The sequence below is a fragment of the Epargyreus clarus genome, unplaced genomic scaffold, assembly GCF_041222505.1.
Source record: "Epargyreus clarus isolate Ecla_fem2 unplaced genomic scaffold, WU_Ecla_fem_2.2 ptg000034l, whole genome shotgun sequence".
NCBI lineage: Eukaryota > Metazoa > Arthropoda > Insecta > Lepidoptera > Hesperiidae > Epargyreus > Epargyreus clarus.
Genome location: NW_027332239.1, coordinates 11,848,614 through 11,867,824, shown reverse-complemented (window position 1 = coordinate 11,867,824; position 19,211 = coordinate 11,848,614). Strand labels below are relative to the sequence as shown.

At 33.9% G+C, this 19,211-nt stretch overlaps 2 protein-coding genes across 2 annotated transcripts; one reads left to right on the top strand and one right to left on the bottom strand.

Moving 5' to 3' along the window:
- Positions 1-230: 230 nt before the first annotated feature.
- On the top strand, positions 231-14,058 carry LOC140755990 (sphingosine kinase 1). Its single transcript, XM_073091361.1, has 3 exons — positions 231-1,224; positions 10,326-10,425; positions 11,585-14,058. The coding sequence occupies exons 1-3, from the start codon at positions 341-343 to the stop codon at positions 12,434-12,436; spliced, it is 1,836 nt and encodes a 611-aa protein (XP_072947462.1). The 5' UTR covers positions 231-340; the 3' UTR covers positions 12,437-14,058.
- A 2,538-nt stretch (positions 14,059-16,596) lies between these two features.
- On the bottom strand, positions 16,597-17,866 carry LOC140755987 (ankyrin repeat domain-containing protein 54). The gene has a single exon (XM_073091360.1). It carries the CDS (start codon positions 17,692-17,694, stop codon positions 16,894-16,896), a length of 801 nt encoding a protein of 266 aa, XP_072947461.1. The 5' UTR covers positions 17,695-17,866; the 3' UTR covers positions 16,597-16,893.
- Positions 17,867-19,211: the final 1,345 nt, after the last annotated feature.

The following is a 19,211-nucleotide window of genomic DNA, read 5'->3' as shown; positions in this document are numbered from 1 at the left end:
TGTCAGAGACTCAAAGCGGCTACTGGAAGTGGAAAACAAGTGCGTCAAGAATAAAATAGTCCCTAAAATTATTAGCTTAGAATTATTGATTATAATTACAAATATCGATATCCATGATATCGATTTTCAACTTGTTTTCAAAAACTTTATGGACATTCAGTAAGCAACATGGTAACACTGCTTAGTTCTGTTTCGGTTTTGGCTTCCCTTTGGCATTTGGCAGTTGGCTTGGCACTTTTCAGTTTTTGACTTCTGTCTGTCTGTGGAAGTGTTGTCAAAGTGATGTTTTATTTATTGTGAGTTGAACATTGAAAAGAACGGTTTCGTGAGCTTGTTAGTTATGGCGGAAACAAAGCTCGGTATTGACGTTCATAATGCCAAGGAACGCAAGGATGTTGAAAATACAGATTCAAAGGAACATATTTATCTAGAGGAAACATTCTATATTCTTTCTAAAAAGAAATCCGTGTTTCGAGTACGTCTCACTTCAAAAGGATTGTCTTTAACGAAAGAAACAGATGATTCGTCTAAGGAGCAAACTATACTTCTCCGGGATATCGTCGGCAGCAAATGCATGCGGAGTAAAAGACGGCGGGCGGGAGGCGGCTCTTGCGTGTGTACTTCTCTCGGTGGCAAGGACCGGGTCACCGTGGTGGACGAAAACAGCGGCGACCTTGATGAGAACGATATCTCCGCGTATCTCTACATCTACGCTTACATATTAAAGCGCAGCCGCCGTACGCTGAAGAGGGAGAGGACGACGATAACACTGCGCTTCAGGTCGTACGACAAGTACGAGGACAACAACAAGGAAGCGCAGAAGTGGCGGACCACGATAAAGTGTCTGATAGCGAACCAGCCGATCACGTACTCTCCGCCGCTGAACGACAAGAAGCTGCTCATACTGTTGAATCCGAAGTCGGGGCCGGGGCGGGCGAAGGAGTTGTTCCAAACGAAAGTGTCCCAGATTTTGCAAGAGGCGGAGGTGCAGTACGACTTGCACGTGACGAAGTACGCCCAGTACGCTCGCGAGTTCGTCCGGACGAGGAATGTGTACGGCTGGCGCGGCATCGTGGCGGTGGGCGGCGACGGCGTGCTGTTCGAGGTCGTCAACGGCATGTTCGAGCGGCTGGACTGGCAGCAGGCGCTGGCCGAGGTGCCGCTAGCCATCCTACCCTGCGGCTCCGGCAATGGCCTGGCGAGGACCATCAATCACCATTACAAGTGAGTAGCCATTATGACCTAATCCTACCAGCATCCTTCTGAGATCCTTGGCCCATAGTAGGCTAGTAAAGCTTAGTAATTATGGTGGTTGTAATGATTAAATTATAATTATGCAGGTAGGTAATTGTTTTGCAAAATAATTGGGAGGTAAGTCTGTATAATTATAGACTTTACTGATAAGATTACAGTTAAAAGTTGTATGCATGCAGGCTTATAAGACTCCAATAAGAAAAAATATTATTGTATGAGATTTAATGTGTCTTTACATGGCTAGTTTTTGAAAAAAAAAATTGCTTTGGAAGTCTATTTAAAATAAGTTCTGGTGACCTGGCGGTTGACATGGAAAACTTAAAAATTGTTGTAAAGCAAATAGTATTATGTATTTCTGAAACATTCAATTATCTGATATTGGAAATTAATTAAAAATAGCCTTGACTGTTTAAAATGGCCTTAATTATCAGTTGTGGAACTGCTATATTTATAAAGGAAATACTAAATGTATTATTATTATTTGTTCTTATCAATGCAGCCAATTAATGAAACTGGTAATTAATTAATAAGTTTTACTTATTACCTGTCACTAACCCCACATACTGATTGATGACTAAGTCCGCTGTAAGATTACTAAACATAATATAAGAAGTTATAATGACCTGTCTATTCACTATGTATTATTTATTATTCCTGTGTGGTTGACACTGGAGACAACACTGCTGCACCTGTTTCTGCCTGATAATAATAATAGTTGGTTATTTAATAGTGTTCTGGTTTGAAGGGTAGACATACTTATCTGAGGTATTCCAACTTAGTCCAGACAAGTAGCAATGTATTAGTGGTCAATCGTCATAGGACTCTTGATCTTGTCTGGGTTAGATTACAGATGTTCACACGGGCAATGAGGGATTACCATCAGGTTTTTTATGGTCATTTGATAATTCTATATAATAAAGAAAAAAGGTAGATTGCATTCTTGTTTGTTAGTTTTATCACAAAAATACCTTGACATTATTTAAATGAAGAAAACAACCTCGGACAGATGAAATTACCCTCATAACCCGCCTCTCAATTGAATATTAAAAATATAAACCTGCTAGATACTTTACCAATTTCATTATTTTCCCTATCTACAAATTTAATTAGTAATTAGCATTATCTGAATGGTGTTTTCAGGTGTTTATGAATTATTATTATAATATAATTCATATAGGTATTATCCCCTCATTACTATGGATTGTTTTTGTTAAGCTTTTTCCTTATCTTTTAGACTGAAAATAGAAATTATAGAGTTTGTTTTATTACAATAAATTGTTAGCGCTGATGTAGTTCATCTTCTAATTCTAACTGTTTATAATTAACGTCATAAAGAAGATAGCAACTGGTTGAACTAATGAATGTTCATAATTGAGCTGTCTAATTAACAAAATATTTAATTGGTTCTTTTGTGAGCTACATAAGAAGAATTTAAACTTTAAACCAATTTTTGTTATCATATTTTGTTTTTGTTTTGTTATTGAATACAGTTCTTTTATAAATGGTATTACATTATTTTGTACTAAATATTTTCAAACAAATTATATTTAGGAACAAAGTAAGGTTCGCAAGTGGCTAAATACATATCAAATCATACGCATTTCCGTGCTTTGGAGACAGTAGATCCCAGATTTCATCATTGGACAGTAAATGTAAAACTTTTTCAAAACATCCTAAAACAATTCGCAATTAAGTTGGAGCGTGGTCCAATGTAGACAAAAAGTGTAGCAGACAGGAAAGTGGTAAAGCTATGAACTTGAAAATATACCATATATGAATTTTTAATAATAAAATCAAGTAATTATATTTTAACAAACCTCAAAATGTATTGCGTATTTAAATATGCAAAACATTTTAATTAATCAAAAATACAATATTTTACGCCCACAGGAGGAAAATGTTATCTTATATCCCAACTCGACAACAGAAATATCCCACTGTAGATATTAAGTCATGCTAATTAAGTAACCCGCAAGATACGAATGGTCATGTTAATTTCAAAATCCGATTAAATTATGACGTGTTTGTAAGAGAGCGTGCCTATATTCTGCTTTTATTTTTTTTAATAGGAACCCTACGTATTATTGGGGTAAAGAGTAGCGAGTAGCGAGTTAGTTCATTAGCTGGAACGTTAGCTCATGCAGAAAGGAATTGGCAGTTGTTGGTTCTTTTTACGTTCGATTTTTTTACTACACTTTGAACGGTCCGATTTAAAATTTTGAACAATTATCAAGAACCGATGAAAATACACGATTTAAATAATTTTATCCCATTCACCTCAGCAGGATCATCAGGAATCAGGATTAATGATTTTCCTTGTGCGATTTTAGTTTTTAAACTATAATTATTAGTTTCAATAATCTATTTGTGGATGTTGAATACTTAATAAATGTAACATGTATATCAATATTTTGAGTTTATATCATTTAAGCACTTAATGAAGGACGAAACAGTTAATTAAATAGGTACATATTTTTTTCGTTAACTTATTTTTTTTGGTAGCTACTGATGAGCTTAAGTCACTTTGGTGCTTTAGTGTTATCAATAGATTTATTTTTATTACATGGCGATTATTTTCAAATTTGTCTTAAACTAATTAATAAAAACTAGTACAGAATCCTTTTTGCATAATTATCTTTAATTTAGAAAGTTATAACAAGATACGCGCGAAAAACAACCCTTCTTTGGCACTCGGGTAAAAAATAAGTGTTAATTACAGTATTTGATAAGTTGTCTGCGACCCGAAGACTGATCATAATAAATTTATCAATATCACGAAAAAGTCATATCGTATATTCCTATTAAAATACGTAGGTATTAAATAAATCCGTAGTTTTGATATAAAACTTCAAATGTCAAGTACTTTTTTATACTCACACTGTTCTTTTTCCGTTTGTTTTTCATATGTCACTTAATATGTTATTAGCGGTAATTCTATGAAACTACATCAATCATGCAAAATGTTTTTTATTCTTTTTCCTGTAGGGGAGAACTATGAGAACTTTGAAATTGATATGAGATGACTAGGTCATTGTTATTAAACAACTGGTTAAGGATATTGTACCCAATTAAGTTGCGGTTAGATATATAAGTAAACAAAGTGACTTTGCATTTTTTGGTTGGTAAATATTTTGTGTTCATGATACAAAAGTATGGTAATTTAGTTTTTAGTCGCTTGGCAATTCTTTGGAGGTAAACAGAATAATTATGGTACACATTGGTAATAAAAACTTCGTGAACTGCGATAATAACAAAACACGTTAATTGTGGAAACGTTCTACTAGTGAGCTGTGAGATACTATCGAAATTATGATGTTACAGTTCTGTGATATCACTAAATTAACTAATATTCTTATTCACAAAACCGCTATTATAATAGTAAAATCCACAATTCAACGCAGAGATCTTGATTGTAATTCCTCGAAATTGATGTATGTATTTTTATTAGGTCAAAAACTCTCAAAAAAGGTGTTCTACTGAAATATTTAACTTCCCCTTGTAAGTACTTAAGTTTCGTGATCCGAAATATTCAACCGTATTTAAAGTCTTTTCCATTGAACCACCCACTTAACAGTGGGGTTGGTCCATTTTTGATACTTGTTCATTATATTATAATGTTTTAAATAACATTATATTATTATGAATAAATATTATAAATCCAGGGGGCATTTGACCACCTGAGAATCTGCCCGGGCAAAGAGGGTACCCTCGAGACCCGAAATTCCGCCCTTATGTTGACATTGCCGCAATATATGTGCGCATAGGGGGGGGGGGGGGGGGGTAAGACGTCCCAGTGATGATGAAAGTCTTTTCTCGTTCAAAATTTAGAAACCATTTTTCTAACTTTCAATGATTTCTAGATTACGTCAATTTGGACAATTCTGGTCAATTCTGTTGTACACACGCTATATTTTGAAACAAAGATGTTTTGTAACACATATGAGTACATTCTTGTTCACCTACTTATTCCTATTCATATGACCTAGTCCTCAATTAAAGCCGTATCGCTGGCTTCGTTAATCTGTAACTAATCTTATGTGTAATTATCCTTGATTACTAACTGTGTTACACAAATAAATAATTTTTTTTGCTGGACCATTGTTCCTATTTACAAAATATAATTTTTGAAAATCTTAACAATCGCGTCCACATCGTTTCGTAATTATAATCTTAACAGTATTCCTTAATTTCCTCATGCTGGAGTAAAATATTAACTATACAGGACATTGTAAATAAGGAATTTTTAAATTAAAAGCACACTAAATACTAAAATATGGGTACTTATTGAGATCAGCACAATTCTAAACAAGGATATTTTATCTATATGAGGCGTTGATATCGCTAACATCCGGGTTCATCATCAGATTATTTTAATGATAATTATCATATTATTGCAGTGGAGTGACATAACTTTCAGTTCAATCGGTTACGCGGAACTAGAAAAATTTAGCTGCAAAATTTGACCCTCACATTCTAAAATTGCAAGTAAAAGTTATGATGTAACTAGCTGTTCCGGCAAACGTTGTGTTGCCATATAAAAAAAAGTTAAGGGTGAACAACCCTTATCACTTAGGGGTATGAAAAATAGATAGTAGCCGATTCTCAGATCTACTGAATATGCATATAAAATTTGGTGAAAATCGGTAAAGCCGTTTCGGAGGAGTACGGTAACTAACATTGTGATATGAAAATTTTATATATAAGATAAAATGTGTAAAGTATTTAGTAGAAGCTCCATTTCATTTTGAGCTATGTCAGCACATATTGACGTTTGCAGGTGAAGACTTAACCGCAATCGCGAAAACCTTGACCTGAAAATTGAGCTTTTGAGAAAAAAAACACCGTCATCACGACATTTCGAGGGCTTCTCCGACCGTAGCGATGCATAATTCAAAAAGCCAGGTTTTTAACATTGCTTAACCGCGCTTAACCCAAATTTTCGTAATTGTACATCGTGGCCTATTTGGCTTTTTATTTCTTGACAACAAATACGTTTTAATAATTTAATCACTTCTTAACGTATGCGCTATATTTAAAGCGGTATAGTTTTTTAGCATTTTGCACCAAACTGACATGATTATTTTATTAATTTGCTTAAATCCAAAATAATACGTTCAGTTTGTAAAAATCTGTGTATTAACAAAACAATCATTTCGAAATACAAATTAAATGACTATCAAGGGAAATAATAAGCGTCTGTGAACTATAATTAAGTGTATATTTGTAATTATGACCATTTAGTTTTGTTTGCATCGATGTAGTTAACCTTTATATCATACTGCTAATTGTCCAACGTTCTACTGCGATAGAGTAAACATTACCTTAAACGAAACATAATAAGGAACTAGTACGAACGAATGATATACAAGTTTAAAGCATTTCTTGTCGTTATAATTTCCGTATGCCTTTCTATATCAATTTGTCCGCAATAGTTTATCTATACTAATATTCACAAAGGTTCAAAGTAAAAATATGAATCATCACAATGCTTTACATAAAAGGTATGATTAATGACTGGATTATTAGCATTTGCATATAAAGACCATTGACTGAGGATAACCAGTTTCTATGTATAACGTAAATTATAATACTTGTAGTTGTTGACCATTATTATTTGTACATTGCTCTCGTGTGTACGAATTAATAATTAATAATGTATATTGATTTTTAGGATCAATCTGATTTTCGGTATTTTGATTTTCCGGATTAGCTCACAATATAAAGGTGTGTTAATTCAAAATACGTTATTTACCTTTCGAATTATTGAACAATTTTTTATCGAAAAGTAATCTAAAAACATTATTTTTAAAAACAGTTGTAGGAGAACCGTATAATAGTTGGCCTAATTTTTTGCCTGCTACAAATATAGTTTGTAGTATTTTCTATTTTTAAACTATATAAGAAATTCAGAAAAAGGATTGCGTATTTTCAGTTATAAAAGTTGGCATCCAAACCACAGTGGCTTTGTTAATGCCAGTGTCAAGCATTGTGGAGAGGCACTTATGCCAAGAGAATGATCATTTCCAATTTGAAAGCGAGCTTCGTTTTTGTTCCGGTTTAATAGTACTAGAAGTCGATGAATTCATTAGCTTTTCTTCAAAATTGTAGTTTATATTATAGAAATCATAAGAATATTTACTCTACGGGTTTTGTGAATTAGACGTAAGACACTTGACTTTACAAAGATTATTATATTTTTTGTTCGTGTTCTTCAGGAAGTCATGAAGTACCTACTTAGTGGTGAGAAAAACAATAATGTAATGTGGGAAAATATATTGCAGCAATTGAAAATACTTGTGTCTACCATCTAGTTTACGAATTTAATTATTATTTTAATTTGAGGATGTTTTTGTTGATATCATTAAAGTTCATCAAAAGCGAACAGAAAAATAAAATCCGTGGTCCTATAAAACAGTATTTCCTTTTGTATACAAATAACTATGTGGATAGTGAATAAATACTTAGATCAATGTATTCTGAGCCGGCGGAAGCTGAATTATATTGAGCTGCAACTCTTTCGGTTCAATACAGAATACTCCTGACCATGGGTTAATGTCTAACATCATACACCACCGAGCTGATCTAATACGGAAGAAATGTAGATTAACAGCAAATTCGTGACGGATGTTTTCAATCCGGCTTTCAGGCCTTCGACAAGGTTGAACGAATCCATCCAATGATAGCATACGCACCGGAATACACAGCTTAACGTGCCCTCCAAAGGGCGAAATAGCTAAAATTGGTTGCTAGCGATCACTTATTAATGGGAATATACATTTATTAAATACTCATTTATTGAATCAACAAATTAGACGAACTATTAAGTAAGTTCGGAGGTGGTAGTTCGACTCCTGCGGCACCTCGACTACACCTATTTCTGCCTAATATAACTAGCGTTAAGCGCTGCTGTTACAGTTACAGTTGTACAGCTATTACAGTTGCCTATGGGCGGCAGTAGAAACTAACTATCAGGTGGACTGCATGCTCGTCTACTACTCCTATATTATAAAAAAGTACTTCCTCGATATTAGTTGCACGAGTACTCAATCTTGGCATATATACCCAAGATTAATAAACGGTGGCCTTTTAATGACAATCATTTAGGCGAACCATGGCAATGCTTCAATTGGGCATGAAATAGATAAAGCGACATTAATGGCCTAATAAAGACGATCGTACGTCTATAATAATCATCAATCAAAAGTAATTATTTTTAAGGCTTTTATAATGGTATTTTAAAATAAGGCTTTTATAATGGTATTTTAAAATTGAAGTAAAATGTTCCCCGAATCTGCAGCGACTGATTCATTTCAATTACAAACGATTAGTTGGATACACAAGTTGGAAATATTTGATTTTACACTTTGAATCGAACTGTTATCAGATATACGACTTGGCCATAACTTCAAAATGTCGATAAAGTTGCAAAACACGACAGAAACATGCACGGCTGACTGCGATTTTAATGCTGTTTTACGTCATGGTGACTAAAAATATTTGTTTTAAACATTTTTCTTTGCTTGTTATATTATTCTGTAATTGTACTGCTCATAAACCGCGACAAGTAAGTCTCGGTTCAAGAAAACCTTTCGAAAATAATGTTGCAAGTTACATGTTTATTTTAACGAGTTTTGACGTCATTCTTTTTATGGCCGTGATAATTTTTCACACATGTATGTATTGTTAACTGTTTTGCTCGAGTGCATTGTAAATTGTAATAATAATAATTACCATACACTTTGTAAATTTGCATAACTGAAATTTGAAATATTTTACAGCGTTCTTGAAAGACAATTAGTGAGTATTTTCGAGACCAATAAACCGTTCTCGTGTTTATAATTAAGGTTGTAACCGCAATAAGTAATATTAAGTAGTTTTATGATCAAGTTTTAATTGCAGCAGGCAGTTGTTTGACTACCTACGAGAATAAGATAAGGTTTATTTGAGTCCTTAGTCTTAATACTCAGACAAATAAAAATGTTAGACCACTAACGGAATTGATTATTATGAAAACAAAGAACTCGACTGTTTAATATAGCGAGCTAGCTATAAATATAGCTAGTCTCACAATTTTGACGAATCCAACGACACCTCATATAATTTAATTCGAAAAGCCGTTTGGGTTGCAGGGCGTGCCAAAGAATGAGAGTTACATACGGACTCGAAAAACATATGTAGCCGAACCTCCTCCTTTTTCGAAGTCGGTAAAATCCCTGTCCTCCGCAATCGAGTAAAAAGATAAACAAAGTAGCACTTTGTCCATCTTCATATCTTTGTCGAACTGTAACTTACACGTGGCAAGGACAGAGTGCCTTTGGTAGAATATCGTGAATATTACAAAGGTGTCCTTTTATGTTATTTCGAATAATTTTTGCATATAAGTTGTGTAAGATCCTTCGTGTCCTTTTTAGGTCTTATCTGATTATCATAATTATTAAATATATTTTGGATTTTATGGAAGATTTCCTCTCATTTGCATTTGTAATAAAGGCTTAAATTACGGATTACGGATGCAAATCTGACCATCCATCTTAAAAACAAAAGTACAACACACTCCAACACACTACAACAAACACAAAGTATTTGTGTTTTTAAGATGGTCTTTATTACTTTTTTGTACAGTCACGCCAAAAAATTGGCCTCGAGTTAACGTCACTTCTCAAAGATGAACATTGGACTTAGCACGCGGCATTTGTTTATTAAACTTGTATCTCTACTACCAGTCGAGAGACAAGACTACCTACATTGTCGTCATGCTGTTAATAAACATAAAACGCTGGGTGACTTGTAATGTAAGGCTGATCGCGCACTAACGGGCGTTTGCGCTTAAATGCCCAAGTAGCAGCAGCTTAAGCAACTGCTCGATATTAGTTATTAATACTTAAACTGTCCAAATTTTGTCTACCAAAGACCGAAATTTAACTATTAGTAATATTAATGTGAGTATCCAAATATTTGCGGACCAAAATTAGTTAAATCTTAAGGTTAAAATTAAATGGTTTAAATAAATTATTTTGTGAATTGTGAATTTCGAAGTAGGTTCTAATATTATTCTGATTTTCTCGTTTCAGCGAACCATACATTCCAAATAACTTAACGGGACTTACAATGGGTTTGACGAGAGGGAAATCTGCGCCCATAGACGTTGTTCGAGTTGAAACCAAAACTAAGGTAAGTTTATATTACTATATGATTACTTTGATAAAATACGACTACAGATCAGGGGATAATCATTTTCTCTGTGTACAAAGGTATAAGAACGCCGACATTTTTCCATCTTGTTTTAAAAGCAGCATGATAACATATTAAAACAGAAAACAACAAGACAACGACTTTTAATAAACATTGTATGTAAATCATGTGTGTGTCTCATTCCATTTATTAAAGATGCGATATGTTGTGATAACTATGTTATTGTTTAGGTATTTCTTAGTTTGTAAAAGAATATTTGTATCTCTTGTCACGTTAAAGAAGTACGCCTTCTTATACTTTTTTATACAACTACCAAAGAAGGGTTATTTTTTTTTACAAAAAACGTGCATGAAATTAATTTATAATTGTAAGTCTAGATCTTTAAGATAATTATTTATAACAATGATGACGTGAACAGGCTGATAAACAACATGCGCGTTAAACCAGTATGTCCGGCCGCTGACAGCTTGGAACTTTCCAACCACTGGTCAATTAGGCTATCCGATGACTGCAGACTGTATTACGTTCTTAGGTCATACTAGTGGACAAAGTATATTTTGATAGTAAATGTTGGTTGCATCCGTTTTATCTCCTTGATTGGTGCGGGTTCTCTCTCACAAGTCAGGGAAGCCTGAAGTATACATGAAGATGTTGTCATTGACTTGATAATCAATGCGAAATGCAATCGACGCGAAAAGTAAATAATGTAATGGCTCGTATTTCTAAGCCTGTTGTTAAGTAATTAAAATCGTAACAAGACAATTAGAACCAGAACGCATAATGACAAATCGTAGAGATTGTAAAATTAAAATTGTGTATCAGTGTTATCTGATTAACGTTATCACATTAAAACAGATAAATTCGCCACACAAACTACATAACGCAATATACTCGTAGTTTCACCTTCGGGTCGAGATTATGTTACACTATTCAATTGACTACGTCCGTCATAACAAACGGCGAGCGACGAGTGCGGATGCAATTTTATTCTCACATAGCTCATCCCATTACGTTGCTAATCTACGCGATTATCAATGAATATATTACGCACATCCATTACGTCCTACCAACGACTATAACGTAACATTATCATTAATATTAATATGATCTGTTTACCGTTACACCGTTATTGTTACAGATCATGTTCTCTTTTCTCTCGATCGGCTGGGGCTTGCTCTCGGACATCGATATAGAGAGCGAAAGACTTCGAGCCATCGGAGGGCAGCGTTTCACGCTGTGGGCATTGGCGCGGCTCCTCGGACTGAGGAAGTACAAAGGTGTAGTCAGCTACGCGAGAATAAGAGACGTCAGCAATTTACCGAAACCGAAACATCCATTGACGCTCACTCACAGCAATAGCCACGACGGCGCGCTGGACTCCCCCGATGCGGAAGCGTTCATTGATTGCGACGACAGCTCGGAAGTTTTCACCAGCGCCGTGAACGGGAAAAGACACGAGAGAGTTGGCTCGTTTTATTCCGTTTATTCAAGGCACTCTACCTTTTACAGCACGCGCGGATCCGAGTACCTCAGTGTGACGAGCAGCGGCTCGGAGATGCGGTCGCCGGTCCACGCGTGTATGCACGGCCCCGCCTCGCACTTGCCATCCCTCATGTCCACGTTGCCCTTACACTGGGAGCACGAGAGCGGCGAGTTTGTTATGGTACACGTTTCCTACCAAGCTTACATAGGAGAAGACTTGTTGTTCGCGCCGCGATCGCAACTTTCAGACGGAGTAATGTGGATGCTCATCATCAAGGCGGGGATAGGCCGGTCTCAACTTCTATCGTTCCTCTTAGGTTTGAATGCAGGCAATCACTCTGATATCGATACGGAGTTCATTAAAATGATTCCCGTTAGTGCATTTAGAATAGTGCCGGAAAATACTACTGGTCACATCACCGTGGATGGCGAGCTTGTAGAGTATGGTCCGATTCAGGCTGAAGTTTTTCCAAATATAGTCAATCTCTTGGTACCAGATACAAATTAACATGTAAACTAGGTAAATTCAATTCTACATGATAATAATATTGAAATGACTGATTAAGTTACATGAGACTCAGCCGAGCCGTGCAATAAGAGCGAATCGGGGATTATAGCAAAAATTTGTTATATGGTTGTGCGAACGATTTTAAATGTTTAAAAATATATCATTATCCGAAACATAATAAGAAATTGAATCGATCTATTCCATTCTAATTGTGATTTATTTGTTGATGTTTTAAATTGTGATAATATTTATAAGTAAACAGATTATTTAAAATGTGCAACTATTTAATAGCTAGTCAAGTGTCGGAACGTACTAAAGTAAGTGCCAAAAAAATGCACTCTAAAAGTGATTCATCATGTGAAAGTCGAGAGTTCATCACGCCAAGTAGTTCTTAAATAGGTTAATACAATTAAGTTCAAGAGTCGCTCAAAGAACCAATCAATTGCATGTTGTTTGTTCCTTTGTGGTTTAGCAAACTTTTTTATTTATTGCTTAAAGCAGGTATTTCGGCACAATATGGTTTATTAGTTTTAAGGCCTCTTTTCTACTAAATAATTATTAAATCCATTTATTTATGGTTCTGTTAGGTGTTAGTGTATAAATTTATGTTCAACTCTATGGAACTCTAATGTAAGTTTCTTGATCCCTCGCGTTCCTAAATATTTAGTAGGCATTATTGTAATTATTTTGTTAATATAAATACAATAATTATTTTCTTTTATACCAACTTACGTAATCCAGTAATATAATTATTATAGATAATATGGTCGAATAGTTATACAATTTTTGGGGAGAATGAAATAACATAAGTGGTTCAGGCTTCATAAGTTTACTTAACTAATTAAGCAGTATTAATGTAACGTTAAATATAATTTAATACTCTGTGATAACAATAATATCTGCCATATTATTCTATTACGCATATTTGGCACAATACAACCCCATAATTGTCTGCCTAATACATTAATAAAACAATGTGTAAATATGTATGTAGTTGAATTAAAACGAATGAAACATTATTAAATTTATTTGCAATATTTCCGATTGTTAATATGTATATAGTTTAATATTGTTGTAAGTATAAAAACTGGTTTGAATGCGGCAACGTATATTCAAACTTATTTCTACTTTTTAATATTGGAATCAATTCTAATTAAACATTTGTATTGTGTAGTTCACTTTGTTTCGTTTGAAGAAATACACATGTTCTTACGCCACAATGATCATTCAAAGCTACTTATATGATTATATAGAATAAAATAAAATTGTATTTAAATTAAAAATGTAAATCGATTAGTATTGTTGTGCTATTCTTACATATGTAAAAATTGTTTTAAATGTTCAAAGTTTATTTTCGTACAAATAGAATGTGAAACTTGCACAAATATAAACGATATGATACTGGTAATAATTTTATTGCGCTTTTTTTATTAAGTATATAAATCAACCTGTTACTATTCCTCATATTGTAGTAAGTGAAAGTTCATATCAGGAATTGAAACTGTCATTCCAAATGCAATTTATTATTTATGAATTATTTAATTTTAATTACATTCCATGTGGAATCTAAACATGTTCAGTGGGAGTATATGAAATTGTTATCAATAAATAATTAATTATTATTTTGTCATTATTTATTAACATAATCCAAACTACATTTGAGTTTTCTTAGTTATCTGCATATTAGAAATAGATTACCATTAGCTTTAACTGTGAGGAAACTTAATAAAGTACAAACTGTTCATGATGTGCCTATCCGACGTCGGCCGCAGATGTTTTACTACCCTTGAGGACTAAGTTGGAGTGTCTCGAATAAGAATGCACCACGCCCTTCAAAGAGCTTAACACTACTGTTATTAGGCAGAAATAGTCGTAGGAGAGCCCATGATGCTAAATGTGTAACAAACTCTAGCGTCATTGGGACCTATAAGATTGTGTAGATTAGACATTCGAATGAAGAATGGGGGTTTTCTTATTCTGACAATTTGAAAAAAAAAATGTATGAGAATGTAAGAATAATGTATTTTCCTAAAAATTAGCATTTTCCTTTAGTTTGTGATGCATCATTACTTCCCAGGGATTCATGCTAATAAGTGACACTATCAGATAGTATAATAATGCAGGTGTTTTTTTTTTCAAAATGACCACTACTTCGACGTGTGGTAATTGGCAGGTTATGATGTTTCCCGTTTTCTAGCATTATTTCCTATATATTGAAAATAAGATTGACCGCGCTCGTGCAAGTACAGTGATCGATTTTTTGATTCTGCAAACCCCCCGACATAGAAAGCTCATTTATGGTTTAGGATACTCTACAGGGTGTAAGATATTTCCCATATCTTAGTATGACTCTCTCAAGACACTTCCGAAATCCCCTCTTGGGCTCCCCAACTATAGGATTTACGTTTGTGCCACAGGAGTTGAACCACAAAGTATTCTACCACTGTTAAAAGTTATTGTAAAAACATAAGCATTTACATGGAAATAAAAGTCCTTATAACAATCAATATTTTATTAATGACTTACAGAAAGGAGTATAACTACAGTGATATCTATTTGTAATTAGAATATAAATCAATCAATAAGAATAATAACCTAAGAAGTCTAAGTACAAAGTACATTTTTAATTGGTCAATAACACTTACTAACCTCAATTCCTTGTAAAGACAAATTTAATACAATATCTACTTATTACGAAAAAACATTATATTTTGAAAATGCCTCCAATTAAAATAAATATGAAGCTGGGACTAGCCAGGGGTTAGTGCAAAAAATACAACTCAATTTGGAAGACAAAAAAAAAGGTCCCAACTTCTGACTAAAATCTTCTATAAATAATACCAATTTCACGAAAAACCTTAACAACAAAGAATAGAAGCCTATTACTTAACGATAAAGAATAAGAAGCCTACTAACAACAAGCAGTTTCGTTTTTGAAGTGGGGTAAATGAAAATATGTTGTGAACAGTTGTGAATTATGCCCATTGTGACTATATTAATTATGTTTAATGCATCTAATAGTTGTGATTTATTATAATTGAATAAACAAGACTTGGATCATAGTCTACACAGATGTTGGTGGTGTATCAATAAAACTATATTATTATTTTATGGTTTTGAAGTACTTATTGTAGGAAATTGATTTATTACTGTACTACTGTAACCAACTATTTAAGTTTATGTGTTGCTATCTAATCACATCTTTAAGCAAAAATATCTATTGCTATAAGAGAAAAGAACTTGTCGCCATTTTACATGAATAGCCAAAACCATTAAAAAATCCTTTTTGCCAAATGTAGAATTTAATGTAAAATATTGCTAATTTTAATGTGTCTAACTATACTGTGGTACTTATAACTGTGTTAATCATGATGTAAACTCCATTTTTACAAAAAAATTGTACATTCTTGAACTCCTGGAAAATTACCTTTCTTGAGTTGAGCGACTATTTTTTGCAAAGCAGAGAAAGCAGAGATTGCATAGAATGTTATGGAGGGAAATAAGTTCTTTGCTGGGCATGCTTTGCAAAAGATAAATAAATTGTGAACTCTTTATATATATAATTATTAGGCCCAGATCTATCGGGGCAACAACTCATTATTTACGCACATACATTATTATTTGCAAGGCGCATAGGCATAGTTTGGTAAAAATAAATATAAGTGGTCGAGGGTGGCATTTTTGAGTTTTAGCCCTACCTAAAAAAATTGAAGATCCAAGGCTGATATTATAATAACATAACATTTTTAATCCATTGCTTTCATCAATCATCTACTTTTAACACATTTGACAAATACTAAGTTGACTATAAGATAATGCGTAGACTTATTCAAGATAAAAAAGTAAATGTTTTAGATGGAAGTCGAGATGATAATGATAATAAGCATTACTTTTTTATGCTCATATAAGCTCCAACATCTTTTTTGGACAATGTATGTTGTATATGTACAGAGAATCCAGTGAATACCACAACCTAATATTTTATAGTCAATATTAACAAGTAGAAATAGTAAATTCCATAATATTGAAAATTTATTTGTAAAATTTGTCTACAGGTCCATTTACAATTTACCTAATAGCATTTACCACACTATAAGAGTTAGTGTATAACTATATAATTACTATCTTGGCGATAATAGTGGTAATAAAGAAAGGAAAAGTATCATTAAAATTAATTTTAATGAACTAATATAAATTGTAAATATAATGAAATCTACTCGCAGATGTATTAATGATGAATTGGTTTCATAAATGTGTAGTTACCATTACAGGTACACATTTTAAAATCACCATGAATATTAACTATCACAATGTAAATTCTCATATTATGGCAGGACCAAACATAAATGATAAAAATATGCTTAATATTAGCTCTTCTTAAACCCTATTTAACCTTGTGAGCTCTTAGGCAGTTACAAGAACAGTCTTTATATTCGAAAGATTAAGTAAACATCCATTTATCTCAGTTTAAGTGAATCAAGACTGTCAAGTAAGTTTTGTACTTCAGAGTCGACCTGCTCACGAGTACTGACGCGCTCCAATCTCTCACGGACGGATTCCAGCTCTCCCGCATCAGCTTTCTGAATCTTCATGTACTTCAACATCATTTCCACAACCAAACAAATTTCACCAATAAGCTGTTTGGTCTCCTCGAAATGCCCCGCTCCACTCGGACGCATTTGTATTAACTTCAGTTTACTTTGGGCTATTTGTATCGGGTTGTGCCCGTTTTTGTCGTGTGATGACACATCAGTGCCTGCATCAAGAAGCTCGATAACGACTGGGATATTATTAGTGCAGGCGGCAAGGTGAAGGGGCGTATTTCCGAGGATGTCCTTTATATTAGGGTTAGCACCGTTCTTCAGTAGCGACCGGACGACGTCGACGTACCCGCGGCAAGATGCCAAATGAAGCGGACTCCTTTTATGTTCGTCCGAACTGTTCGGATCGGCACCTGACAACAGCAGCTTTTCTACAAGCTCAGTGTTATTTGTGGATGCTGCAAAACGAAGCTTTTTGTTTCTGGATGAGCAAATGGTGCCACCGTATCTATATTTCAATCGGCAGTGTCGGGCCTTTGTGGAGCATTTTATTTTTCCTATATGTTCGTGAGGTTCGCCTAAAAAGTCTATTGGCATGGGCTGTCCAGCCTGATTGATCGGAATTGCTGGTGGATTGAATTCAAACGTACACTGCGAATGGTCGAAAACCGGATTATCGCTGCTCTCATTGCTAGTGTCTACGCCAGAATCAGCCATAGTTATGGTGTTATAAATCTGATGTAATGATTAGTATGTCATACCTAAAGTAAGTAGAGCATGGAAACCCACACGCTGAAATGTAGGACACTGTTCTCAAACTAAACTTTCGTTTTATAAATCGTATTTTCGATGTTTTTACACAGATCCATCAAACAAAACTTGTCAGTCAAGGCTTTTTTTTTTTTTTTTTTTTTTTTTCTTTTGTGGCTTTGGCGCATGGACGCTCAGCCAATGACACGTAAAAACGGGGAAACGAGGATTAGAAAAATAAAAAACGGATGAAATTTGGAAAAGGAAGGATCAGTACAGTAGGTTGAATATAAATTTACATACAGATAAAGATATAATAATTAAAGGTAGGTATATAAATATTAAATTTTAATATCATTTTTCATAATAAATAATGCCAAGATTTTATATATATCAGGATCAAGGGTAGACAATAAATATGGTATACATAGTGGAAATGATACATTCGTAAGACAAGATAGATTTTGGTAAAGGGCGGAGGAATCGTGTAAAGGACAGGAAAAAAATATATGGTTTAGATTATGAGTTCCACTTTTACAAACACATTCGGAAGTATCAACAATGCCCAATTTCAAAAGATGTTCTTTAGTACAGACGTGCCCCAGGCGCATACGTATAAGAATAGAAGTAGCAGATTTATCAAGCTTTAGTTTATAAAACCAAGGCTTGACAGGGATTGTTGGCTGTAATTGATAATAATATTTCCCCTTTTTTTGGGAACTCGATGTCCAGTGTTCACTCCATGAGTCGTATAAATAATCTTTAGCAAGGGATATTAGGTCTTGGGCGTAATTTTTAAAAGGAAAAACGTCACCACACTCCACTGCATCATTTGCCAATTGATGGGACTTTTCATTTCCTGCAATCCCGGAGTGACTTGGTAACCATATAAAAACTACATCAAATTCATTTAATAGACATGTATGGAGTTTATTTCTAATATCCAAGATTATTGACAACTGAGCTTTGTATTTAAATGGGAATTTCGTGACAGTCTGCAAAGCACTCTGAGAATCAGTAAATATTAAAGTTTTTCCTAATTTCATTGTTAATATATATTCAACTGCTTTGAAGATGCCATAACATTCACCTGTAAACACAGAGGTTTCAGGTGGAAGTTTAATTTTTTGTACAATATTGTACTGGGAATGATACAAACCTACACCCACACAACCAGATTTAGATTGTTTAGAAGCATCGCAGTAAATATGATGCCAGCCTTGCCATTTATTATTTATAATTGAATTAAATTTAACATTACATTGAACATCATTTTTCGATAAGGAAATCTCGCAGATTTTAGGAGACATTAATAAAGAATCGTAACTATTGTTAAACAGCGGTAGCATAGTGTCAGCGGATGTAGGAGCTTTAATACTATTAAATTTCTCAAAGCTTCGAAGAAGGCAGGGTGGAGATTTATGTGTCCAATATGGAGAATTTTTTAATTCATAAATTTGACAGATTTTTGTTAAAATTGGATG

Coding starts and splice junctions, on each gene's coding strand:
- LOC140755990 (XM_073091361.1), top strand. CDS start 341: ATGGCGGAAACAAAGCTCGGTATTGACGTTCATAATGCCAAGGAACGC. Junction 1,225..10,325: donor ACCATCAATCACCATTACAA/GTGAGTAGCCAT, acceptor TTCTCGTTTCAG/CGAACCATACATTCCAAATA. Junction 10,426..11,584: donor GAGTTGAAACCAAAACTAAG/GTAAGTTTATAT, acceptor TTATTGTTACAG/ATCATGTTCTCTTTTCTCTC.
- LOC140755987 (XM_073091360.1), bottom strand. CDS start 17,694: ATGGCTGATTCTGGCGTAGACACTAGCAATGAGAGCAGCGATAATCCG.